This window comes from Melospiza georgiana, chromosome Z (assembly GCF_028018845.1).
Source record: "Melospiza georgiana isolate bMelGeo1 chromosome Z, bMelGeo1.pri, whole genome shotgun sequence".
Classification (NCBI taxonomy): domain Eukaryota; kingdom Metazoa; phylum Chordata; class Aves; order Passeriformes; family Passerellidae; genus Melospiza; species Melospiza georgiana.
In genome coordinates, this window is record NC_080465.1 from 71,617,745 (window position 1) to 71,644,567 (window position 26,823).

Consider the following 26,823-nt stretch of genomic DNA (forward strand, 5'->3'; position numbering starts at 1 on the left):
GTACATTTACCATTTTCCTTTTATTTCAATTTTAATATTGGAAAAATTTCTTGACCCAATAAAGCACCATGTCAGGTTGGGGGGAGGAGAGTATTCTGCCAGTACTTCAGAGGAACTTTGGTAACAGAGCATCAGTACCTCTCCAAATCTTACTCCATGGGTCCTAAACAATATTGTACAGCCTTTGCTGAGCACTGTCTTCTCCAACTCCATTCATAACTCCTGTGCACAAACTAATTCCACTCCAAAATCAGTTATTTGTTATCCCACCTTATTTTTTTTTCCTACTGAAGATCAGGCAGATTATGCCTTTAAACACAAGCGTAGTGCCTTTCCTTAGAAATCAGAACAAATTAATTAATTCATGTCATTCGTTTATTTCTCCCTCACTTATTCCAGCAAGGCTGTTCCACTAGACCTTTTTTCCCCAACACCTGCCACAGAGGTAACCGTACAAAACAAATAGCAATTGTCAAAACTGGTTTAAACAGCTTTGTCATCTAACTTCTTCCCTTCTGTCTGCTGCTTAATGTAATTAAGTAATTTGAAAATGGCAGAAGAAAAGTCCGTATCTTGGTGCTTCATATTTGATAGAGGATCAAGAATCAAAGAACATTCTAAGTTGGAAGGGATCCACAAGGATCATCAAGCCCAGCTCCTAAGAGAATGGTCCATAGAGGACCAGACCCATGACCTGGGTGTTCTCAGCACCATGTTCTCATCAACAGAGCATAGGCCCTGCTACTGGCTACTCACCCTGAGCTGTACCCTCTCAAAAGAAAAGCAACAGCACACATGTCAAAATAATTTATTATTTCCTCTGTGTGGAAATAATCCATGCAGGTTCTACAGGAACACAGGGTGAATAGCTTTGAATTACTATTTCCCCACCTGTGGTGTGAAAGCTGCTCAGGGTACAGGGCTTTAGACAAGGTGGCCTGGTGGAAGGAACATCCACCTCTGCCCTGACACCAAACCATTCTATGATTAAAGGAAGGCTTTTAAGAACAGAAGAAAGCACAGAGTCTTCCACAAGACAGTATTCCTTTTGTGCATCTTCATTTTTTTCCTACATTGGTATTTGCCTTCTTTGTTTAAGTCCAGACACAGGCAGTGTGCATGTTTCAGTTTTTTCAGAGTGTTACTGTTACAATTCTGAAGACTGTCACTGCAGCAAAGTTCTATCTGTTTTTACGTTTCTCTTTTTTGTTTTTGGTGTTCACAGCTCCATTTACAGTTGGTGATGTTGTTGCTCTTGCATGTCCTGTGACTTTCAGGTGCTCAAACAATTTATTTCGGGATGGAAATGTACAGTTGCAGGTTACACAGTGGATAGGAACTTCATTCTACAATGAGAAAAAAAAAAAAACTGAATGCTTCACACTCATATTGAATACATCATCACTATAATACACCAATTTCTTGCAGACAGTTTCTCCTTAGCAATGAAGCAGGACTAAGCTGTTTGTTTCTATCAAGATTTCATTATTCATTAACAATTAAGCACATATTTTTTAACAAATAATTGCAAATATAACTTCATTATATTTCAAAGTGCTTTAAGTAAAATTAAGAATGGAAGCCTTGCAAATCTAAGTAAATCTTTACTATTCAAAGTAAAGAATAGTTTTGATCTCACCAGACCATACAGGTAGGTAATGCTCTGGGCTCTGAGATGCAGTGAATTTAGTATGTCTTAGCTGTAGTTCTACAAAGTTTTGCTCTCTGGCAAGCATCAATATTGAGATAGATGCAAACAGTACTGGCCTGTCACGTGCTGGGTGACAACAGCTCTGTCCCTGTTTAATCATTTGAACTGCCTTGCACACAGAACTTCACCAGCTCTCCTAGAAATGAAGCTGAGTCCTGTATTTCTCTGTGAGGACAAGAGCTGAAGTTTCAGTTCTATCAAAACCACAGGGACAGAATTGGTGGACCAAAAAATAGCCTTCTTTGTAATTATATGACCCTCACCTTTTAGCCCTCCTGTATAGACAGGCTGAGAAAGATGAAGAGAAGGCTCCAGGGAGAACTCATTGCAGCCTTCCTATGTCTTAAGGGGGCTTACATAAAGGAGAGAGAGTGACTTTTTATACAGGCAGAGTGACAGGACAATGGCCTTAAACTGACAGAGGGCAGGTCTAGATTACACATTATGAAGAAATTCCTTACAGTAAGGGTGAAAAGGCATTGGCATAGAGAAGTTGTGGATGCTTCATCCCTGGGAAGCGTCCAAGGCCAGGCTGGATCGGGCTTTGAGCAATGTGGTCTACTGGAACTAGATGATCTTTAAGGTCCCTTCCAACACCTAATGCTATTTTAAGTAGCATAAGTAATTTGACATACCATTGCTGAGCTCTCTGAAGACACCTTAGCAGACTTTTTTGCTTCCTTGGCTTTCTTCCCTTTAGACTTAGTGCTGCCAACAAAGAGGAGCTAAAATCAGTGAACAGGAACATTTAGCATTTACAAGCTTTTTCAATTTTCAGTTTTCAATAACTCTGCTGCTTTCCCCTGTTCTTGCTTCCCGCAACAAAATGTAAGTGCATCCAGAAAAAAAAATTAATTTATACAATCAACTGTAAATCTCAGAATGCTGAATCAGCTCCTAGGAAGTGATATGGTAGCAATCTGCAGTCAAATACCACCTCCAGAGAAGTCCCTGCATGCTTTGTTTAGTATCGTATTAATTCAAACCAGTTTTGGTGAGCACCCCCAGAGCCCACATTTGAGAGTACATCTCTCCTTGTTTGACAATATCAAACATGACACAGTGACTACAATGTTGCAACCAACACACCTTTTTGCTTCACTTTTTGTTTCATTCTCTTGGCTGACATCATCTGTAACGCCTGTGTCCTCTGACACAGCACATCTTTGGCCATCATTTACCAACTCCTCTGTTGAGCCACTGTCCTTTTCCATGCTGGGCACCTCCTTTTGTTCAACTGTTTCTTCGTCAGCACTTTGATCAAAAGAGTCCTCGTAACTCTGTCCAAACAAAAAAAAAAATCCAAGTTAAATACTTCCAGTCCATTAGTGACTATGTTTATAGTATTATACTCATTTACCTCAAACATGGGTGGGTTGGGAGGAGAGAAAGCCATGGACCCTCTTAATTTTACTGTGTGTTTTCAGTGAGACTGTAACATGTAAAACCTTAGTTCTCCTGTTTTGAAAGATGAGGCCACCTGTGGTGAAGGGAAGAAACACCAATAAAACAGCCTCTGAAACTACAGAAGCTACTACAGTAACTTTTAATTACACACAGGGTTCATCCTGTTCTGACTACTATTTCTTATTTCACAGGTAGTGGCTTATAACTTTGCGAAGGGTTTATTTAGACTGGCACAGAAGTTTTCTATGCCAGACAACTGCATTAGGAACCTGGAGCCAAAATAACTGAGCTGACTGAAATTAGGTAGACACACTGTATTTTCCTTCCCTAGCAGATATCAGCAGCTTTTTCCATGTGCCAGATTAGACTCAAGACATGGTTTGGCAAAATATCCACTTCCTGTCTGAAGCAGAACAGCAAAGCTCCCAATAGCACAATAACAAATTTGACCTAACACCACATTAATGGAACTCTAACCACCTCTAGTGCAAAGTCTCAGCTACCTGAAAAAACTTGGCTAATCCTAACTTCAGAAAAAGAAAAAAAACCCACAGAGATTCCCAGTACTCCACAATGCTTGTCAGAGGATGGAGGTGAGGATTTCCCAGCATAGGACTGCAGCTTGAACAACGCAAGAGTGGCACCTACTGTCCAGGCTGCAGCAAACTGATGGAACAGAGCCACGGTGACTGTGTGCCACCTCTGCAGCGAGAACAGACCTTCTGGTCTCACACAGAGGAGGAAGGAGCTAACTGAAGCCTCACGGCCTGCACAGAAACATGAAGGTACCCGCCAATATGCAACTGATCCAGCCAATGTGAAGCCAGGAAGCTTCAGCTGCTTGAAAGTCTCAGAAAAGTTTCTTAAGAACAAGAGATAATGATGGAGTGTGAGAAGGCAGAAAAGGTGAACAGAGAATAGGAAATCAGAGGGTAAAGCATGGAAGAGGCAGGATCTGGTACAGACAGCTCACTGGAACAAGGCTAGGACTCAGGAGTAAGTACTTGAAAAGGATGAAGCTTGAGGAAGGCAGACACAGGAGTATGCTGACTATGACAGCCCTGCCACTCAAGCCTGAAACAGCTTGCTCTTGGTGAATTTCACCTGCTGCTGTCATATCACACACAGACTCAGATGCTGGAGTAACACAGACTCCAGGTGTTACTTTTGCTTGCAGTTCAGGAAAAAGTTGGAATGGATGTGTTCATTCCAACAGCTACATTGCCAGCAGAAAACCAATACTGTGGCAGTCTTTTTGATCCTCTCTAAATTAGAGATTAAAAAACAACACATTATACCAACTCCTACAATTAAAGCCAGAAGTGACCACCAAATTGAGCTCTTAATGCACCATGGCCACTACTGGTCTTACTGACCAATTCCTTCCATTCTCCCCATCTGCCTGTTTCCACCTGTTCTTCTTATACTTCAGACTACAGCTTTTTTAGAGTCAGCACCACATATTAGCATCTGCACTAACAGAATGAAGTGAGGTCTATGATATTACTATCACAAAATACGATTATAATAAGTCTAACAGAAGTTATTCTGGTGGCAAAAAATAATTTAAAGTATTTTTAATAGTTTAAAATTCTGTGGAATTTCAAGCTCTCCTATTCTGCAGGACAGAGAAATAATTTGTCAGGAGTTAAATGCGAGTTTTCAGCTTCTTAAGAAAACTGGATGGTAAAGTTCCCAGAGTATGATTATGACTACATACCTTCAATGTTTTCTGCTTCCTCCTTTGTTTCTTTGAGAGTCTGTAAAGATAATTTTAAAATTACCTTTTTTTACAGAAAACCCCCAAAACCCTAGGATTTCTAAACCTACAGGATTTCTATAAAAGTATAGCTTGATAGTATAATCAAGCTATACTTTTCCTTGATCCTCTTAACATGATATTAGGTAGCCACAAAAAGAAAGTTACTCATGCCAGAAATAAAACAATAGGTCTCCCAAACTACTCACTGCATTCAGTAAAACATTTGTTTTGCTCAGACTGAGCCCAAAGATACTAGTGAGATAGCTGGAATTGTGCTGTGGCTGTTTAAAAAATTAAGTCGTGTAACAATTCTGATTTTGAGCATGCTCGTTTTCCATTTATGCCACCAATCAATTGACAGTAAGTACCAAATCAATAAGCACTAGCTCTGTGGAAGTCCCTCTGCTTGAAAATAGCAAATCTTTCTTTTCCTTAACATACAACTTTAGGCAGCAGAGAAAACATAAGTCTGTTGTTTTATGGCACTCAAATGTAGTCATGCACAGGCATGTGTTTTACTGGAACTCTGATGCTAAGAAGTATTTCAAATTGCACAATACTGAGAGCAATGCAGTGGCAAATCATGAGGAGCTCCCTCTGAAGGCCACTAAGACTTAGTAAATCATGAGTCATGATAAAATTAAAAACAATTTCAAGTACTTCTGTTTGGGTATGTCTTCTGTTTCTTCCTCCTCTTTGGTCTGTATTCCATCTGCATCATCTGAAGACACAGCAAATTTCCCTTCCTCCTCTTCCAACTGCTGTCGTAACAGCGATACCATCTCTCGATGCTTCTTTGATTTCTCGTGATTCTTCATGCTGTGAAGACCAGATTGTTACTGCAGGTTGCTCTGAGCAAACATAGTTATATTTACATAAATTAACAACAGGCCTATTATCCAGCACTACTAAGTATGGAAAATTCTGCACTGAAGAGGTCTTTACTGGAAAGACAACACTCATTATGTGAAGTTAAAAATTCTCAAAAATGCAGTTTTAAATAACTTAAAATCCATCACCTTCACCCACAAATCCCCAACCACAAATACTTACGCTTTCTCAGTTTTTAACAATTTGTCACAAGCAGGGCAGTACAGACCATCAACAAGTTCAGCTTCTTCAGTTTCATCATTCAGTTTGTCTGAAGAGATCAGCAGGAATCAGAGAATCAAAGTCAGATCAGCAATTTTTGAACAAGATGCTCTTTAAGCCCCAGAAAACAGTGACAGCACTGACATTCAATTTCTCCAGTACTACTGACACACAGACAGCTCAAGATCACCTCAACAATCAGACATTGGTATAAATTAACAGCTGCAGCTTGTTCAAACAAAAACACCAGAGAGGGGCAGACTCTAGTGCAGGATCCTCAGAGGGAGGGAGTGAGTTGCATTACGTCAGAACTGTGAATTTGAGGCTGTAAGTGAGCCACACTCATACTACAGTGACTCAGTAGATATCACCTCCACACACACCATACCTTCAATGCTTTTTGTCTCCTGTTCTTCTAATGCATCTTCACCACCTGATCCATCTCCAAATTCCTTTTCATATTGTGCCTCCATCTCTTGCAGCTCTCTCTCCAGATCAGACATAGTTATCCAGCTCTGCTCTTTGTACTGCTCAGCAAGCCTGCAAGCAGAATACAGTAACTTCTACACTGTGTCCCTGAGATGGGAACTAGGGGAACAGTGTAACTGAAAGATAACTTCTACCTAAAGATAATTGTTCTTCTTCCGCATCACAGGAGGAAAGTTCTGAACATATGATGGAGTACACAATTGGAAATCTGAGTTAATTTGTGATGTCAATGGGCACCTCTGCACTGTAAGCAGATTTATTAACATAGGTGGGTCCTGGTTGAATTTCAGGCAGAACATGCTGAGCAGCATGGTCAGTATCAAGCTGACAGCAAGGAAGTCATCTCAACCTACTCTAAGATCCAAACTTACAGTAAAACAGCGTGCCCCCAATGAAGGAAATAATTGGTATCTGACTTTATTGATTCAGAAGGCTGAACAATTGCTTTATTAAACTATGTTATATTACTGTACTATAACTAGGTTATATTATACTGTACTATAACTACACTACAAAGAATACTAAAGAATACTAAAAAAACCTTGTGACTGTCTCCTGACAGTCAGAACACAGCTTTTTCCAATTGGCCAAGGAAACAAAACAATCTTCAGTAGAATTTAATTGACAAAACACTTCAGGCAAACAATCTTCTTAACACATTCTACATGTGCAAAAGAACAGGAGCAGCAAATAGAGAAAAGAATTGTTTTTCTCTTCTTCTCTCTTTTTTCTAGAAAAAACCTCTGAGAGAGATAATTATGTCTCTCTGTTCAGAGAATGTGAATGCCACACAAACTCAAAAAAATACAGGACAACAAAACCCACAAGCACATTACTCCTTGACTGTGCTATGGGAATGTACCATCTCAGTTTTCCCAGTTTAAGCGTGCCCCAAATTACCAAAAATGGCATCACAGGACAGTTGCATTTTGCTCCAGCTGGCTTCTTGTCTCAGAATTATCAAGCCAGTTGTCATTAAATGCATAACCCTACTTTATTGTCCCTAAAGGGTGAATGCATATGTATATATACAGAAAACCAGTACAGAATATACTCCATTTATGTTATTACCTGATTTTAATAATATCTGTTATTTTGCAAGTGCATTCTTAATAAGAATTTAAGCTCCTCCCTCATATGTGCAGGCAAACAGTTCTTCCAGTTGAAAAAATTAATTTGGGCTATGGTTGGGAGACCATTTTTATTCTGGCAAAAAAGCCAAACTTTGGCACTGCATTTAGTCCAAGGAAAAGATCCCTCCCAAAGAATTCAGAGGGAATATAAAGATAAGCTCATTATCCCTTCTTTCTTCTTAGCAGATACACCTCCAAGGCAGATGAAGGTGATCTAAATCCAGGTCATTCTCTCTTATTCTACAACTTACATTCTATTTTCTTTAAAGGAAAATAGGTAATAAATTTCATTTCCCCCGCTAAATAAAAGCACACTTGGTTCTGTGCTATTACAGCCTGTTACTCACAGCACCCAGATAAGCATTCCCCAGTTATCTTAGACCTCTGTACAAGTCAGAACAAACTCAGAAACCTGAGTTTTAAAAAACTCAGACTTGAGACCAAAATTAATATGTAAAATTTTCAGGGATGTTTAAAAGAGCAAGTGGAGCTACTATTAGAATCTAAGTCTATACTGTATCCTCATGGATAATTTCTTCAAGTTAAAAAAATAATAATTTGTTTGACATGTACATACTTGGCTTGTTTTAGCTTCTGTTGCCTCCGAAATTCTTCTGCTTTCCTAGTTTTTTCTGCATTTTGTTCTTCCACAAGCTTTCTGTGAGCCTGTACTCTTTTATCCCTCTTACGAATAAAGGCTACTAGCTGACGGATCAGCTCGTTCCTCTCTTTCCTTGCTTTCTCCCTCGTTTTCTTGTTCTCTTTTTCCATAGCTCGTTTCTCCCAGCGGTTTGAGGCTTGTCGTGTGTCATACTCCTCTTTCCAAGCAAAGTTTTTCTGTGTACAGAAACTCTGCCAATATGCATAGAAAGGGTGGACTACCTACAAGAAAAAAACAAAAACTAAGTCACTTGTTGAGGAGGGACAGAAAAAACAGAGAAGTAATTCAGAGCTTTTGTAACACTTTTTTCTGAACTTCTATACAGGCCACAGTTTTACGTCAGAGCAATGAAGATTTAGAAAAATTCCTAACATCATCCTTGAAGTTTGAAAGCAACAACCTCATCTAAACTATTACAAACTGCAACTTCTAAAAATATCTCCCAGCAGGACTGGATCACGCCGACACTAGTGTCCAGTTACTTAGCTGTCCTGTATTTCTCCTCTCAAACTGAAAAGCACAATCAGAATCACACATGCTGCCTGCAAGCTGGTACTTACCTACAAACATCAAACACACATTAAACACACACTCCACATTATACCACACCAGAAGTCAGCCACACACTTGCACAGCATGAAAAAGCAGCAAAACAAAAAATAAATACATAATGCTATTTCTTCCTTGTATATTGTCTCTGCTTCCCAAGCAAGACAGAAATGAAAAGCCCTTGATGACACAACAGCAAGGAGCTGTGACTTGCACAGTTTAAGAAATGGCTATGTGAAGAAACATTTACTCCTGTTTTGTTAGCAAACTACATGACTGTAGGCTAAAATTATGCCCCCTAGCTTTCATATTAGAATAAAAAGTGATCGTTACTTATTCTCCTCCCTTTTACTATTCATGTGTAAGTGCTGGACTAATAATGTGGCCTCACAATCACTTTGGGTTTGTTCTTTATTTCTCTCCAAATAATTATTGTCCTTCAGTACTTTGTATATTCAGCAATCAAAATATGCCTAATCTCCCTTCTTACATTACTTGTCCCATCAATCTTCCTTTTTACTACTCACTTCTATTTGCCCAACTGCTCATATTTTGGGATACCTCATAGAAGTATTTAACCTCATGGTTTAATGGTTTTTTTAGTCAGTTCTGTTCTTCCTCTGCTATTTTTATTCACAGAAAGTGTGAACAAAACGATCAATTGTTATTCACAGGAACAACTCAACAATAACTTCCAGCAGTCTATCTACATGTGAATTTCATGGCTGTGGCTTCTGGCAGGTAAGTCACTACAATTTTTCTTAGCAAAAAATTCTCACAAAAAATAACCAATGAACATTCATATTTCATCCAATAACCTAAGTAATATTAGACTACCTACCAGAGATTTCTGCTTCAGAAGAGGATACTTTTGTGCAAAAGGATGCACACCCACCAACTGATGACAGGGACCATGCTCCTCCTCACCAGATGTATAGGGTGGGACTCTCCCCATTCTCAGCAGCCACCTCAACAACCTGCACATGTCTGGCACTCAGCAGCAGCCTCAACAGCAGCCCTTGCTGAACTCCCAAGCGGATTTTGTTTTGCCTACTACTTGTACCTGGAGCTGATCATTTTTGTTGACCTGCAAGTCTTCTCTTCCCACGAATGCTTGTGAACTCACGGCCTTAAGAATATCTTTCCTGGCTGCTTTGCTCTGACCAAGCTGCCTCTCATGCTTCTTGTGAACTGACAAAGCAGACCAAACCACAGAGCATTCACATCACATATTTTAAAGCCTTTGTATAGTTTTTGTAGCTCCCTTCTAAAACTCCTTCCCCATTATATTCCCACTGGGTAGAGAAGTGAGCACTGCAATGCTGGAATCCTCTGACAGTATAATCTCTTTGCCTGAATATAAGACAACAGGGAAAATTACCTTTCTACTTACCAGAAGCTATTTCCTATAAAATACCCCTAGGAATCCCTGGGGGGGGGGAGTGAGCACTCTGCTTCCAGAACAGCATGAACTAGGCAGATGTCAAAGCATGTTGATCAGAATTCCAGTCTTTTTTGCAGTTATTAATTGACATAAGCATTAAAGCTATTTTGAGTCTATAATCTTATCTGTCCCATGGACTCAAAAGATGTGTCAAGATAACAACATTAAAAGACATATTTTAGCTGGTCCAGAGATACTATGTATTCTCCTTGGGAAAGATTTCCATTCATTAAGCCATCCTGTAACTTCTCCCCAAATCCGAACACCCTTTCTGGCACTTCTCAAGAAGTTTGATTTGTAACTTTTGTTTTCAACTCCAGTCAAGTTTTGTACCACTGAAGCTACTAACTTTTAAGGTATGAATCAATTCAAATTTCATAAATAATTATCCATACAGAGAAAGTGACAGGGAGAAGTACCACACTAGAAGTAACATTTGAGTGCACTTCATACTGTGCAGTTACTCCCTAGGGAAGGTGTTATCACCTCAGTTTTTAATTTCAACACAGAAATACTGGTAACCTAAAAAAAATCCTAAATCTCATAGTCTGATATATTATAACAAATAGTTGGCAAACCAGGTGACAAGAATTCAAGTCATACAAGTACCCATACACTTTCTTTTCTTTCTTCACAGAGGAAAGCATGCAATTTTTTTCTGAATCAAATCTGACTACAAACTAATTGCAGATGACAATGTGATCATAATGGCAGCTCACACTGCCAGTCAACATCACATCTACTTTCTAAAGGCTATGCTACACACTAAGTGCTATGCAGTTTGCCTGTATGAGGCAGGATACTACATGCTGCAGGAAAAAAATTAGCTCAGTACCCCTGTCTGTAACACAAGTTGTGTTAAACACTGGTAAACTACTCTCATCAGGAAACAAAGAAAACATCCATTCATTTGCTTTATAGGTCTTGCACTAGACTTAAGTTCCACTAGCATAATTGATGGTTGTCCCTGTGAAGCATCTGTCTGACAACTCACCCAGCAGGCCTGGCTGATACTGTACTCCAGCAGGAAATGCCAATTTAAATTCACATAAATATGAATCAGACCACAAGCACTTCCTTTGCAGTAATGGTCTACAACCGTAGAAAATAGCCACAGATGCATGGCATTCAGAGATCAGAGGGACCCCTCCTTTGGGACAAAGTAATGGTTTAACTCCTGCAGGTTTACCTGCAGTTCAGTTTTACACTTGCCCTTACCGTATCATAGTCACTATGGGAATATCCAAACATAGGGAATTCTTCAATATCTTCCTGTGTCATATATTCCAGCTCTTCCTTCGCAATCTTCTCAAAAACTTGTCGATACACTGTAAAGAATCCCTGAAACAAACAAACAAATAAATAAACAAATAAACCTTTTATGTGGCACAGTAACAGATGTACAAATGCTCAGGTGCTGTCTATTTTAGAGAAACGTTGCTACACTGCAAGAACAACTCAAAACCAGAATAAAGGCCTTGTGAGCACTTGCTGAGGTACGAGACCCTTCCTAACAAAGTTCCACTATCTCTCATGCCTTTTATTTCCACCTTCCTCACACGGTCTCCGTCTTCCTCAGACACGTAGTTAAACACCGATTTTAAAAGAAAATTTCCATATGCTGGAGATGGTGATAAGTTCCTAGTTACATAGGATCAAGTTCTGTGGAAGCTCCAAACATAAAATTCACTATTAAATATCCTATATTTTTCTAAATTAATATGTTACTAACTGACTACCAGTACAGTAACAGAAGGACAGGTAAGTATTTCCTCTGGTGGATGCTTTTCTAATCACCTAGAGCTTTTCAATACATTAAATATTATTAGTATTTTAAAATCCAAAGGGAAATTCAAAAATCCAATAGGGAATTCAATTACAGCAAGAACACCTTCCCCCAAAGGCTATGGTTACATTGCTTTTCTGTTGTTTACAAGATTCTTGCTTGAGAAAGTTATTTCTAAATAAACAGATGGTATGGCAAAGCCCTGGAATCCTTCACTATACAAGATAAATAAACAATATGCACACATCTGTAGTTGTACAACATAGCTAGACATTTTGATTAAGTAATTGTTGGACAATAGGCAAGATTAAAGCCTCCTTATACATCCAGGTTAAGTTTTCTCTTGGATTTGTGTAAGCTGTGCTAACAATTCTACATATAACTTTAACACAAAACAAATGCTAACACTTATAAAGACATTTAAGCTGATTAATTAAAGATTAATTGATAGCTTACCTTTTCATCATCCCCATATCCAGAGTAGCAGCTAACAGTGAAGTAGTGCAGCAGATCCAAGCTATCATCTTGATAGTCTCCATCAGCTCCTCCTTTCAGCAGAGCCTCCCTGTGACTATCATACCTGGAAAAAATCCACAGCATCAAGGATGTAGAAACACTGAATACCCCACAGTGCTGATAAACTAACACAGTACACCTATAACATCACTGTATAGCTTAACCCACAGTCTGTAATTCCCACATCCAAACTCTCCAGGAGTAAAAAACATGACAGTAGATATTCCCTCTTAACCTTTATTTTACTATTATTTTATCTGCAATATGTATAGCAATAATTCCTCAAGAGCTAGCTACCAATCAATTGCATTTAAGAAAGATGCCTCACAAGACTTTCAGAAAGGGGTAGGGCATTACTTAAATCACCCAATACTTGCATGCACTCAAATATCCTCAAATCATACCCAAACACATAAAAACGGAAAACCAGTCCAGTATTCTCAAGGAGGACAAACTCAGGAGAGGTGGGTTTGGCTGCGTAATCTGGTAGATGCTTCAGCCCACGTGAAAAACAAGCTACACAGAACATTTAGAACAGTGATCCCTTAGAAATGTGTATGTGTGTATTTCAAATTAGAACGGGACACCGGTACGCACTGCCCGGGGCCTGAGGGCTGGCCAGGGCTGCCCTGCAGAGCCGCCCGGGGAGGAGGAGCAGGCCCAGCCCGGCTGTCGGCAGGGCGCTGCCGGGGCCCAGCACGCCCTCGGCTCCCGGCACGCCACGAGGAGGGTGAGAGGGCGAGCCGTGCCCCTCCACGGGGCTGCAGGGCTCCAACTCCGGCAAAACCTAAAACCAGCCGGCTGGCCCTGCCCACGCCTGCCCAGGAGCAGCACAGGACAAGCCCTGGCAAGCCCGGGCTAATAAAACCTCAGCCAGGCCAAGCGCCGCTCACCAGGCCCGTTCCTGTGGGTCGCTGAGCACGTCGTACGCCGCCTGGATCAACTTGAACTGCTCCGCTGCCTCCTCCGCGTTCTCGAGGTTTTTATCTGCAGGACAATTTAACGAAACCGTGTCAGCTGTGGTCGGGCTCGGCGGCAACAGCCGCCCCGCCGCCCCCGGCACCGAGCCAGGCGGCAGCGCGGTGCCCCCACGCCGCGCGGGGCTGGGGCCGGGGCCGGGCCGTACCCGGGTGCCAGCGTAGCGCCAGCCGGCGGTACGCCCGCTTCAGCTCCTCCTCGGCGGCGTCGCGCCTCACGCCCAGCACCTCGTAGTGGCACTTCATGGCGATGGCGGCGGCGGCCGGCGGGGCGGGGCGGCGACACCGGGACAGCGGGCACGGCCGCTCGCGCCGGGAGGGGCGAGGCGGCAGCGGGAGGAGCGAGGCGGGAGGGGAGGGACCTGCGGCGCGGTGTCGGCCGGCTGCCGGCGGCGCCTTGGGAGTGCTTCAAACACTGGCTGTCCGATTAACCCGACACCTTGTGCTGGAATGCACAGAATCAATGAGGGTGGAAAAGATCTCCGAGATCATCGAGCCCTACCCGTGACCCAACACCACTGTGTCAACCAGACCGTGGCGCTGAGTGCTACTCCAGGGTTTTCTTGAACACCTGCAGGGATGGTGACTCCACCCTCCCTGGGCAGCCCACCCAATGTCTAATCAGCCTTTCTGTGAAGAAATTACTCCTTATATACAACGTTAACGTCCCCTGGCACGGCTTAAGGCCCGTGCTCTTGTCCTAATTCCAGCTGCCTCAGAGAAAATCTGACCCCAACCTGGTCCCCCCTTCCTTTCAGGGAGCTGTAGAGTGCAGTGAGATCTCCCCTGAGCCTCCTCATTCCCAGAGTAAATACCCCTGCTTCTCTTAAGACCTGTGCTCCAGGTTTTGTTGTGCTTCACAGCTTGCTTTCCTTTTTCTGAATTTGCTCCATCACCTCAAAGTCCTTCCTGAACTGAGGAGCCCAGACCTGAACACAGGACTCATGGAGTCACCTCACTAGTGCTGAGCACAGGGAAAGAATAGCTTCCCTAGGCCTGCTGGCCACACTATTTCTGAAACAGATATTTCTGATTCCTGTGGGTGCTGAGGAGCTCAGTGGCGTAGCCAGCACAGTGCACATTCTCAAGGTAGCTTTTATTTATACCTATGGTCTTTAGAGATTTTAGCATTGATCCAAGTCGCTTTCCTTCTCTAGATCAGGTGTGTATCAGTGGGCACGACACAAACTGAGTTTTGGATGGTACAGCAAGATCTGGAGGCCCTGATCTCACAGTAAAATCTGGAGGTCCTAAACTCAGTGTTTAATCCAAACATGGCAAATTGAACACAAGCCAGCAGTGCCCTGGCAGCCAGGAAGGCATCAGGCACAGCATCACCAGCCGGGCAAGGGAGGAGATTGTCTGCTCTGCTCTGCTCTGGGGCAGCCTCATCTCGAGTGCTGGGGCAGTTTTGGGTCACCTCAACATAAGAAGGATATAAAGCTATTGGAGTTTATCAGGAGGAGGGCAGCTTAGATTGAGAGAGGTCACAGCAGCTAAAGTTACTTGTCTTGTTCACGTTGGAGAGGAGGCTGAGAGGGGATCTCCCTCCAATACACACCTTTGTCACAGGAGGTTTTGGCTGGTATTGAGTCAATTTTCATCACAGTAGCAGGTAGGGAGAAGTGTTGTGTGGATAGTAACAGAGATGCTTGCATTATTGCTGAGCAATGCTCAGACTCACGGCCTCCTTTGCTTCTCGCCCCACCCACCAGAGAGGTGCACAAGAAAGTGAGAGGGGGCGCAGCCAGGGCAGCTGCCCCCAGCTGACTGCAGGGTTATCCTACACAGCCTGGCACTGTGCTCAGCATACAAAGCTGGAGGAAGAAAGGGGGAACATTGAGAGTGACACATTTGTCTTCCTGAGTCAGTGTTACATGATGGAACCCAGCTTTCTTGGGAGGTGAATATCTCCTACCCAGAGGACATAGTAGATAAATTCCTTGTTTTGTTTTGCTTCTGTGCATGGGTTTTGCTTTGCAAAAAGCTTTGCTTTTTTCTTAAGTCTTTATCTGCACTCATAACTTTTCATTTCTACCCTTCCAATTCTCTTCCCCACCCTACCAAGGGGGAATGAGCAGGCAGCTCTCTGGGGCTGAGTTGGTTAAACAAGTGTGTCAGTGAGTTCCTGTTGGACACCAAGGTTCTTTACACAAAGGATGGTCAGCTCCCAGGGAAGTGGTCATGGCACCAAGTTTGTCAAGAATTAAAGGAGGTCTGCAGGATCCTCAGTCACACAGCTTAGTGTTACAAAGTTCTGCAAGGAGTTAAATTGGACTCAATTATCCTGATGGAGGTCTTTTCCAACTCAGCTGTCTATGTATTAAGACTATGTGAAGGGAGCACATGCCTATATTCACCAGTCGTTCTTTCCAATCACATGGCACACAGACCACTTTGCTGCAGAAGTCACATGGGATTTCCCTCACCCTGCTGGGTGGGGTGGTATTTAGAATTTAACAGGTCAGCTTCCTCTCCAGCCCATTGTGTCTTTTCAGCATTAAGATGCTGGAAATTGAAACAGAGGTATCAAACAGAAACAGGGCATGGGCAAGACTTTGAAACACAAGAAAGCCTGGGGGAGTGCAGAACTAGTGAGCAGGTCATGAGATCAGGAACTGTCAACTAAAGGTATGTGATAAAGAAATAGCCCCAGAGAAGTTGTCCAGAACAGTTGTGATGTCCCATCCCTGGAAGTGTTTAAGGCCAGGCTGAATGAGATGCCGCGTTATTTCTGAAAACTCAGAAACACATAAGACAATAAAAGAATGCAAACTCAATCTTTACAAAGAAATGTATGTTTTGTTCACTTAAAACTGAAGTTCAGACATGTTTGTCTGTACAATGTAAATTCAAATATTTACAATATTCGGTTGATATTGTATGAAGTTTCATTCCTTGTAACATCTATCTATTTAGATCCTTCAGTTCTAAATAGCTTTTTTTGCTTTTTCCTCTGAATTTTACGTAGCTTCTTCTTATCTTTAACAATTGGCTTTGACTCTGGTTTCACAAGCTGTATTTCCACTGGCTTCTCTTCAGCTGGAGTTTCAAAGACTACTTCAGTAGGATCTTCTTCAACAAGGACCTTAGTTCCTTTTTTCTTTACCATCTGCACTTCTTTCACCTGCTGCTTCTCTCTAAACTTAGCTGCCACTGACAATCTTATCAGTCGGCGATGCTAAAAAAATAAGAATTTAAATGTCATCACGTTTCAAATAAGCACAATGGAAGAAATCTGTTGTTAAAGAAACTAATTTCTTTAATACTAATTTCTCTGCTTAATGGCCAAGACCCTCAGTGTATGGTCATCTTTTCAGTGACATGACTTCTGCATTCACTTCATGATCACAAAACTACTCTGTCCTCCAACTGTCACCAGTTTAGGACACTACAAAGGGTCATGGGGAAAGGCATACTGGATGCTCCTGCACAGACTGACTGCAAGGCTGGTTTTCTAATTACTTGCTAAATGAAAGAGAAAACAAAGGCAGAGCTGCTTACCATATTTGGGGACCGGTAATGAGGATTTTCATAGAGAGTCGGTCCTCCAAAGCTACCTTGGAAGATTTTTATGAGGTTCAGGACAAAACGAGGCCCAATTTCTACTAGGGATGCATCTTCTTCTATTATCTGCAATAAAAAGAAAACTTTGTCAATTTCTCACGGATTGAATCAAAGCATACGACCTTGCAGGCACCTTGCATATATACGGTAATACACAATTGAACTTAAATTCAAGATAAGGTACCTGATTAGTTATATTTCCATAAACCCAGTTCTGTACATACAGCAGTTCTTAGGAATTCAAGCAAGCTTTTGCAGTACTCTGTATTTGTGAATTCCTTCTACAGAAAGTAAACTCTAGATTACTTTGGGTCAAAGCAGCAACTTAGATTAAGGCACAGTTTAGGCCTTGGGTAGTGTGTCCTGCCACCAAGACATCCCTCACAGAATCACAACTTGATGAATGCAAGTTCAGTGAACCAGATCTCTCCAGAGATACAGGTGAAGGTTGTCATTTCAGGACACTGAATCTGCAAGCATTAGGGGCTGGCATTCCCTGATAACAATAATCATGATTCTTATTTCATTTGGTGGATTTCATATGAAGCTACTCCACTGATGTCCTTTTGAAAAGCTGGAAGAGACCACTCACTTGGTAATTGCGGAACCAGATCCTTTCATCAGTGACGGTGAAGGTGAAAACATGATCAACAAAAGGCTGGCTTTTGGGGTGGTACTGAGGTGTACCAAATATCTGTAATAAAAGGCAGTGTTTCTGAACATCTGCAAGTTAAGAGGTCAAACACAAATGGCTCTTTTTAAATTCCTTTTAATTTACTACATTCCCAAACCAAGGTTACATTTCATAACCCAAAACTTAATAATAAGTGTCTGAGTCATGCTAAAAATATGATCCAAATCCTTTTTGATCTTTTCAAAGTTCAGAAGTGTAAAACTGCTACTTGAAAAAAAAAAAACACTTGTGATTCTTAAGTATGTTGCCAAAAAACATCTCCAGTGAAGAAACACTGGAAACTATAGACTGACCTGAATAAACAATTCTTTTAGCAGGGCATAGTGTGGCTCCCGGTCAAATATCTACAAAAAATAAAAATTTGTTTTACATACAAGGCTAAATACAATAGTCATGCAAAAAGAATAAGAACGTACCCAAATGAAATAAAACCTATACTTACTGGATCAAAAGACAAAAGGGGTCTTGAGCCCCTTAGGCAATTTCCTGTCATCTTCAATTCAGCCAGTGTGTGAACTACAGCGATTAAAAAAAAAAAAAATAAGTTACTATTTACAGAAAACGTTTCAGACAGAACAGCAAGAATACAAACACAATAATGTCCACCAGCTTACCATTCTGCACCAAGAATTTAGCAGATGGTCCCTGTGGAGTGTTTGAAAGCCTTCAGAGGACAAGTGGTGGGAAGACAGAAAGAAAAATGTTAACAGCAGGGAGAACACATGCTGGATTTCCACACTACACCCCAACCAGCTATTCCTGCGTTGAAGTAGTTTCTGTCACTTTTATAGCTGTACTGAGTTCCTTCAAAAAGATCATAAACACTTGTTTTCTAAATAATTTTGTAAAATGCTTCTGCAAACAGTCACCAAAAGCTGTTCACACATTGTAAGTTTGCACTATCCACAGAAGCGCAATATTAGAACAAATTCAACTAAGCAGCAGTATTTCATGTATCTTTACTATTACAGTAGGAAGCTTCAGCTAGAACTGAAGCATCTGCAGCTATAAACAGAAATGTAACAAAATATAACATTTCCTTACCACATGTAGAGATCCTGTTTCTTTTTGGCTTCAAAAAATATGCACTTATTGCAGTTTTTCATTTCACACACCTACACAAGACACATGAAATTAGCTGCTTACAAACATCCTGAAGACATTTTTGATAACTTTCCACATTTATCTCTAATATTTTCTTCTCTCCAAAATGCAAGTTCAAAAAGCAAAGATCTTATCTTATGAAATGACATCTACTGACACTCAAATTTTGGTTAGGTTTTAAAAAAAATTTCACGTACTTACTACAAGGAGTAATAACCTCACTAAAGCTACAAACCTGATAAGCTCTCCAGATACAAACACAAGAGCAGGAGCTGAGACATTAGGTTCTAGGTTCAGAACTATCAACATCCTACTACATTTGGGCTGGCTGCATATTTGTGTTCTGCACTGTTCAAGCATAAGCTGTATGACACTTCTCACCTACACAGAAAAGCACATTATGCTGTACTTCTTCTTCAACATGCTGTATTTCTTCATGATGAAAATCTGTATCTAATTAAATGTTCCACTCTGGTTTTATTAATCAAAAGTCAACTTTTGGCTTTTTGGGTATCAGTAATTTTCACCTATGAAGTTACACTTTGAATTTGGTTGCCCCTTTCCCTGGCATACTGAATTTCCATAGAAAATAAAATAAAATACAGAAGCACCAAGATAAATCCTGAATTACCTCATTGATTACAAATAACTGGTCTTTACGGTCCATTTTTGTATCTGGAAGACAAAACCAACATTTACAAGGCTGGAAAACCAATTCAATACAAGAGATTATTGTAACAGTTAGGTTTTTTGCAAAAAGTTTACTAGTTTATAAATGAAAGGGAATGGAATATCTAAACATAGCAACAAAACTAACTGCGCAGGCTCAGGAGCGATGCCATAGGATTCACTTCCCAGAAAATACTGGGATACAAAAATTGCTGTACTTGCTGGCTCAAAAGGTGTTTGTTTGAGATAAAAGTTTCATCAAAACTCTTCTGTACCACATTTAAAAAAAATAAAAGAACAGGGTGTTAGGAGCTCTTGGCTTAAAAGCATTCTCAAAATATAAGTTAGGAATGATATTCAACCCCTACCTGCTTTAGAGTGAGGCATCAATGTCCTTAAGTCCTGCATTAGGTGTCTTGTTCTGAAATTAATTCCACGAGAGGAGAATATCAGCACTCGCTCCTTGTTTTTCCATTTGCCCTAGAAAAAAAGACACAACAGTCACATGGGAAGCTGCTAGACTTAATGTTGTTATCATGCAGCAAAATTACAGTTTGGACAGCGAATACCGAAAGACACAGCAAGAACCTTCGTTTTAATCTCTCACGCAGACAGAACCACGCTCTCAGCAAGAGTGGAGACTGCCCTACAAAAAAGGGGGCCCTGCTTTTTACAGGAGGAGCCGTCCCCATCCCGATCCACAGCGTGCTCCCGGGCACAGCCTTTCCCTCCCACCCAAGGAGGAACCATCCCCATCCCGATCCACAGCGTGCTCCCGGGCACAGCCCTGCACTCCCACCCTACTGCTAAAACTCCACGTGCGTCGCTTATTTTCCTGCAAAACGGGCTCAGGAACACTCCAGAGCACAGCCCAGATTCTCCTGTCGAAATTGAGAAACCTTGGTGTTTACAGTCAGTACTTTACGCTTTTCCTACAAGCAAACAATTACCGAAACCTTCTCCGCATGATTCCTAAATGGAACAGGCACAGTTTCCACACAGCCTCTGCATGAAAGAGAATTGCCCAACTCTTCCCAATACTTCTGAGACTAAGGTAACACATCTTACAGACATCGACCAGGACAGCGCTTTTCGCGTATTCTCACGGAAACAACGCACCGCCACTTTTTACTTGTGCCGCTATTATAAAACACCACGAACAAACCCCTCAGTCACGGCTCAGCCGCGTTCCCTCACACAACCGGAGCGCCGGGCCGAGCGGCGGTACCTGGGACACGGGCGGCGGGATGCTGTATTCCTGCGGCGGGGCGCTGCCATCCCTCGGGCCGCCCTCCGGCGCCGCCTCGCCCGCGCTCGAGGCGCTCCTGGCGCGCTTCGCCTTCCCCGCGGCCAGCGCTCCACGCTTCCTCTTGGCCGCCATCCGCCCGCACGCCATGCCGCGATGGCTCCTCGCCCGCCCCGCTTCCTGCGCTCGCGTTTCCTGCGCCGCCGAGGCCGTGATCTCACTTCCTGCACTCCCTCCGTTCGCCGTGCCCGCGCCCCGCCTCCTGCATTCCCGCCTCCTGCATTCCTGCCTCCTGCCTTCCCGCTTCCTGCCTTCCCACTTCCTGCGCTCCCGCCCCCGTCGCTCCCGCTGCTCCTCGTTCCCGGTGCCGGGCCATGCCGTTCTCGGCGCAGCCGCCCGCCAGCGGCGAGCGCTACGCGCTGTCGGCCAGCCTGGACAACGCCCGGCACCTGTCCAGCCTCTTGCGGGCCGTGCACTTCCAGGACCACGCCACCTGCCTGGCCACGGCCAGCGGGCTGCGCGTCACTGTGGAGGATGCCAAGTGCATCCAGGCCAACGCCTTCATCCAGGTACCGGGACACGGGCGAGGGGAGGGCGCGGCTGCTGCAGGCCCTGCGCAGGCCTCGGTCACCGCCGCTCTCAGGGCACCGGGGGGACAAGGACTCTCTGGAGAGGGTCCAGCGGAGGCCACAAAGATGATTAAAGGACTGGAGCATCTCTTGTGAGGCAGCCTGCAGGAGCTAGGTCTGTTTAGTCTGTAGAAGAGCAGACTGAGAGTCTCATTAATGCGTATAAATATTCCAAACGTGGGTGCCGAGAAGATGGTGCCAGACTCCTTTCTGTGGTGACCAGTGACCACAGAAGGAGGAAGGAGGGTGATGGGCATAAAATAAACCACCGAAGTTTCACCTCAACACGAGGAAGCACTTATTTATGCTTAGGGGGGGTAGAGCACTGGAGCAGAATGCCACGGAGGTCTTGGAGTTTCCCTCTGTGGAGACAGTCTAACCCGGCCTGGGTGTGTTGTGGATGTGTTCCCTGTCACTGCTCCAGGTGACTCTCCCTTGGCAGAGGGGTTGGACTGGATGATCTCCAGACGTCCCTCTCAACCCTAACAATTCCATGTGCTCACCTGCAGAGAAGGAGAGACTTTGCTGGGAGCAAGGCTGAGGTGCCTGAGCTGGCATGGAGGAAGGGCCATGGTGAGGCTGCCCTTGTTTATGGGTGTCCATACTGCTGGAATTCCAAACCCTGCAGCGCTACATCCCTGAGCCCCTGACAGAGTATTGGGTTTGCACCTTCATCTAATGTATTGGTGTCTGCCAAATTCATGGCTCCTTCTGGCCATGCTGTGCTTAGCTGCACAGCAAGTGTCCATAGTGTTCCTCTTTAGGTGTTGTTATAGCTCATCCCAAAGCTAAAAGGTTGGATTTAAGTCAGCTGTGAAAGAGTACAGATGCACAGACACTAGATTAAAGATGGTTGTGCTGTGGTCAAAGCACCCCAGGATGGGATTTTCCCTCTGGGCTGTCAGGAAAATATGAAATTACTTTTCCAAAGGCAGCTGGTTTATTTCTGAGACACTCCATTCTTGTAGGTGCCACAAAGCAGTGAGTGCCAGCGACAGACAGGATACCATGGAGCAGTTTATCAGGCTAGTCAAAGGCAGGATTCAGCACATATTTCAGAGTGGTGAAGTCACTGTTCTGATCTGTTCTTATGTCCTTCTAGTGTTTGGAATGCTTATGCATGCACTGAGCATAAAAAATGTAATTATTGTTACTGGAGAAGGGTGATACATTGTACAGTTCCATGAATGTTTCTAGCTCCAGAAGTAAGCAGCTCTATGTAGGTTGTACTTAAACCATAATAGACATGTATTTAGGAATTCATGTTTATGCCATCTTACCTTGTTTCAAGTGTGGTTTGATTGTGTTTTCCTAGTTTTGAGGATGAAGACCCATTTTTCTATAATCAATGCCGTGTTGCATGTAGAAATCACTTTGTGTTGCACTGCTTTCTGGATGGGAAACCTTGAAGTTTAAACTGTAAAATAATTGCAGAAACTCCCAGCTTTTCATCTCTTTTCTTTAACTTACAGGCAGAAATTTTCCAGGAATTTTCCGTTCAGGAGGAGTCTGTGATGTTCCGGATCAGTCTGTCCGTTCTTCTGGACTGCCTGACCATTTTTGGAACCAGCTCCTTGCCAGGTGTGGTCTATTTCCATGAATCCACAGGAGGCTGTGTGGGTGCTGCAGGATGTGGAGTGATACCACGGCAGCTTCCTGGGCAGTTCTGCCCTTGCAGCAGCTCTGCCTTGAGCTCCTCATTCCTCTACAGTTTGGGTTGTGGCTGACCTGAAGATCTAAATGGAGTGTTCTAAAGAGCACTGTGGTTTTGGGAAACCAGAGGTTCAGGTGGTGATAACCTGCCACAGGAGAGTGTGACCACAGCACAAGCTCAGCTGCATTAACTTCAGTTTGCACAAGTAACAAGAGTAGTAAGGAAGGATGATGTGAGCCAGAGAGAGCCTTAGGACCATGAGGATTTTCCAATTCCTCTAAACTGTTTGTAGTGTGTCTTAAGTGTCACAGCTGGTGTTTCTTTTGTGGTGGGTGAAATTATTTGGATTTGAGTTGTCTCCACACAAGTAATTTAATTTTACTGCATAACCATTAGCATTTCAGAGGGTGTCTGGGAGGCAGCACTGCTGTTGATCTGTGGCTTGTGTGTGAGAAAAATGTGAGTTTTCTAAAGTAATCAAAAGCCCTAGCTGTGGTTTCTGCAGGATGTACATTTCATTGTCATTTTCAGGAACATCAACGGCCCTCAGATTGTGTTACCGTGGTTATGGGTATCCCCTGATGCTGTTCTTGGAAGAAGGAGGAGTGGTAACAGTGTGCAAAATCAACACTCAAGAACCTGAGGAGTTGTTAGATTTTGATTTCTGCAGTACAAAGGTTGTTAATAAAATTATCCTGCAGTCAGAGGGACTGCGAGAGGCATTTGCTGAACTGGACATGACCAGTGAGGTTCTGCAGATTACCATGTCTCCAGATAAACCCTACTTCAGGTACTAGAAATGGCTTTGAACTCAAATGTTTGTGCTTGGCTGCCTTGGCTGGTGAGGAGTGGAAGTTTTCACAGTGGAGAGAGGGGAATTACTTTAGAATTAATTCCTTCATTTCAGGAAGAATTGTAATGAGTATAGCAAATCACAGTATGTTCTCTAATTAACATAGTAATGAGTATTTTGACAACTTCATAAACGTGACATTGGTGTGGACAGTTTAGCATTTTTGATCAAATAAAGTGAAACAAACAGCAGTGTTTTGTGAAACAATCATGAGATATGTACAATGACTCATTTTGGTGAGTTTTTACGGAGCTCTCATCAGGTATTTTGTGATGGTGCTTTTTGTCTTCCAGGTTATCCACTTTTGGAAATGCTGGAAGTGCCCATCTAGACTACCCTAGGGACTCTGATTTGATGGAAGCATTCCACTGTAACCAGACCCAGACAAACAGGTTAGAAAGTGACTGATGCCCTCTGTGCCTGGTCATGCATTCTTGATGGGAAGTTTAAAAACTGCTTTGGTATTTCTGTAACATTTATTTTATTAGTATGAGGGGGCAAAAATACTCCCCATCTGATAAAAGACCGTGTCTGTTATCAAAAGCTAAGCGCTGACGATGACAGTTTAATGTTGTTACCAGGGAAAGAGCAAGTAAGTGCATTCCGAATTGTTTTTTTTTTTATTCTGGGTCTTTATTTGTGACTAATGTTTCAGCTCCTCTTTGCACAATGTATTTTTTTCACATTACTTGAATAATACATGATAATAACATTTTCTCCTGCAGGTACAAGATTTCTTTGCTTAAGCCATCCACAAAGGCACTGGCTTTGTCTTGCAAAGTGTCCATTCGAACAGATGCTCAAGGATTTCTTTCACTGCAGTACATGATTAGGAATGAAGATGGACAGATCTGTTTTGTGGAATACTATTGTTGCCCTGATGAGAACATCACTGAAGCAGAACTGTAGGTGTGTGTGCTGGCGTCTGTAATATATTTTATTATAATAATTTTAAAAATATTATATTTTTTTACAAAACTAAATGAAAGCTGTAAAGTTTGATAGAGTTAATATTGTCTTTATTTTTTAGCTCTGGAATAAGAAAGTTGAAAACTTTCATTTTCTTCCACTGCAAACATTTCTTAGCCTTGACTCAAACTGAAAAAGCGGAAAGGGGAGTTGATGTCTTGTAAACACTGCTTCCAACACAGATGTTAAAGTACTGTTTGTGTTTGCTTTTTGCAGCATTCTCCAAGAATTTTGTCTGTGCTATGGTTTTTTTGTCTTTGGCTTCTAGTATTCAATTACACAGGGGAAAATCTGAATACTTGTTGTATATTAGCCAGATAACTTTCAGTGACTTAAAACCAAATTTGTCTTCAAAGAGAGCAACATTTTCAAGCACATCTCTTAATAGCAGCAGGTGGTTTCTTGCTGGCAAATGCTGACATGTTTTGTCAGTGAAGCCACTAGGCTTCTCCTCATCTTGATTAATTCTTAATATAACTCAATTCCTTGGAATTCCATCTGACACCAATTTGATGTCTGCAAACTGATGTTGAATTGGTAAATTGATATAGAAGCCAGGATTTACTTACTCATTACTCACAACGGTCCTGGCAACATCATTGTTTTGGGTCAGTAGTTTATTACACATCTGCAGGAATGCTGCAGCTGAGCTGTTTCTGTGTGCTCATGTCCCTGTTCCTACTCTGCTGCTCTCTACTGGTGGTGCTAAGAATCGTAAGAGAGAAAAGTCTCATATTGGAAATTTTTTATGAATTTCATTTGCCTTCTCAGTAGCCTCTCAGCAACAGGAGTCGCTGCTGAACGGCAGCAGGGCAATATCTGCCTGTGCCCCATGGAGTGCTGTATTCAAATCTGCCAAAAACGGGGCTGACCTCGTGCTCACTGTCAGGAGAGTGTGGTTCCTGGGCAGTTTCCTGCAGTGTCCACCTCCAGAGCAGCAGGTGGGCAGTGTTTAGGTACAAGTCCCCTTGTCCTTTCACACCAAGGACCCTGCACAGAACGGGAGGTACCTGGGAGCAGCCAGGCACGGGACTGGATGCAGAGTCTGCAGATCCCACACAGAGACTGAGCCCTGCTGCCTCTCTGCTGTGGGGAGTGAGCAGAGTCAGCAATCTCCAGGTGGTTTCTGCAGCTTTAGACTCTGGTCAAGTTTTGTTGTCTGTCAGATGAGGTCTTGCTTTGTTTTCTATGGAAAACAGTGTGTTCATATGTTACAAAGTTGATTGCGTCAGAATTCAGCAGAATCCTTTGGGTTTATTTTAAAATGTTTTTGTGGATAATTTTTCACCTCTTGCTTATGCCAGCAAGAGTACACTTTTGGAATACACAGTGTTATCTGTTCACTTTTGTTGTTTTTTGTGCAAATCATCCATTTGTCGCAATAAAGTTTGCAATAAAGTTTACAATAAAGTTAACTGTTGGAAATTAATAAACAATTACAAATTTTTGAACTACAAGGCTGACATAGATACCTAATATTCTAAATTACTCTTACTCACTGGGTCATTTTTCCAAACTAAAATATACCCAAGACAAGTATAAATGAACTTCCTTCTGGCTTACTGTGTCAATTTCTTCAATGAAAAAAAGGTTATGGTCTCATTGGGAGTTATTAATATTATCCCTGACTACTGAGTATCAAGGATGATTTACATAATCCCTGGGTGACAGGATAAAAATGAAGTAGAACATACCACTTTCTTGTTGTGATTTATTTTAGAATATCCAAGTTTCTTGTATTGTGTTCAGGAATTGTGGCTTAACATTTGAATTTTTATGTAATTGCCTACATATGTATTGTGTTCCTTCTTGAAATAGTACTTTTAATGATTTCTTCTGTGACCTACCAACAGTAATCATAGGAGCAATACCCTTAGAAGTTAGAACACCACAAAATACCAGAAAATAACT

General features: G+C 42.3%; 3 protein-coding genes across 3 annotated transcripts; 1 reads left to right on the forward strand and 2 right to left on the reverse strand.

The window, feature by feature from the left end:
• Window positions 1–111: 111 nt before the first annotated feature.
• DNAJC21 (DnaJ heat shock protein family (Hsp40) member C21) lies at window positions 112–13,818 on the reverse strand. The gene is made up of 12 exons (XM_058043662.1): window positions 13,677–13,818; window positions 13,444–13,537; window positions 12,491–12,614; window positions 11,467–11,589; window positions 8,172–8,476; window positions 6,361–6,512; window positions 5,934–6,021; window positions 5,541–5,699; window positions 4,839–4,878; window positions 2,801–2,991; window positions 2,347–2,419; window positions 112–1,346 (listed from the first exon to the last, which is right to left on the reverse strand). The coding sequence occupies exons 1-12, from the start codon at window positions 13,771–13,773 to the stop codon at window positions 1,182–1,184; spliced, it is 1,611 nt and encodes a 536-aa protein (XP_057899645.1). The 5' UTR covers window positions 13,774–13,818; the 3' UTR covers window positions 112–1,181.
• A 2,491-nt stretch (window positions 13,819–16,309) lies between these two features.
• BRIX1 (biogenesis of ribosomes BRX1) lies at window positions 16,310–20,997 on the reverse strand. Its single transcript, XM_058044120.1, has 10 exons — window positions 20,790–20,997; window positions 19,930–20,041; window positions 19,524–19,567; window positions 18,833–18,903; window positions 18,403–18,452; window positions 18,231–18,304; window positions 18,082–18,132; window positions 17,687–17,788; window positions 17,032–17,160; window positions 16,310–16,708 (listed from the first exon to the last, which is right to left on the reverse strand). Exons 1-10 carry the CDS (start codon window positions 20,955–20,957, stop codon window positions 16,439–16,441), a joined length of 1,071 nt encoding a protein of 356 aa, XP_057900103.1. The 5' UTR covers window positions 20,958–20,997; the 3' UTR covers window positions 16,310–16,438.
• A 103-nt stretch (window positions 20,998–21,100) lies between these two features.
• On the forward strand, window positions 21,101–26,345 carry RAD1 (RAD1 checkpoint DNA exonuclease). The gene is made up of 5 exons (XM_058044121.1): window positions 21,101–21,376; window positions 22,909–23,017; window positions 23,622–23,880; window positions 24,237–24,335; window positions 24,669–26,345. The coding sequence occupies exons 1-5, from the start codon at window positions 21,182–21,184 to the stop codon at window positions 24,850–24,852; spliced, it is 846 nt and encodes a 281-aa protein (XP_057900104.1). The 5' UTR covers window positions 21,101–21,181; the 3' UTR covers window positions 24,853–26,345.
• Window positions 26,346–26,823: the final 478 nt, after the last annotated feature.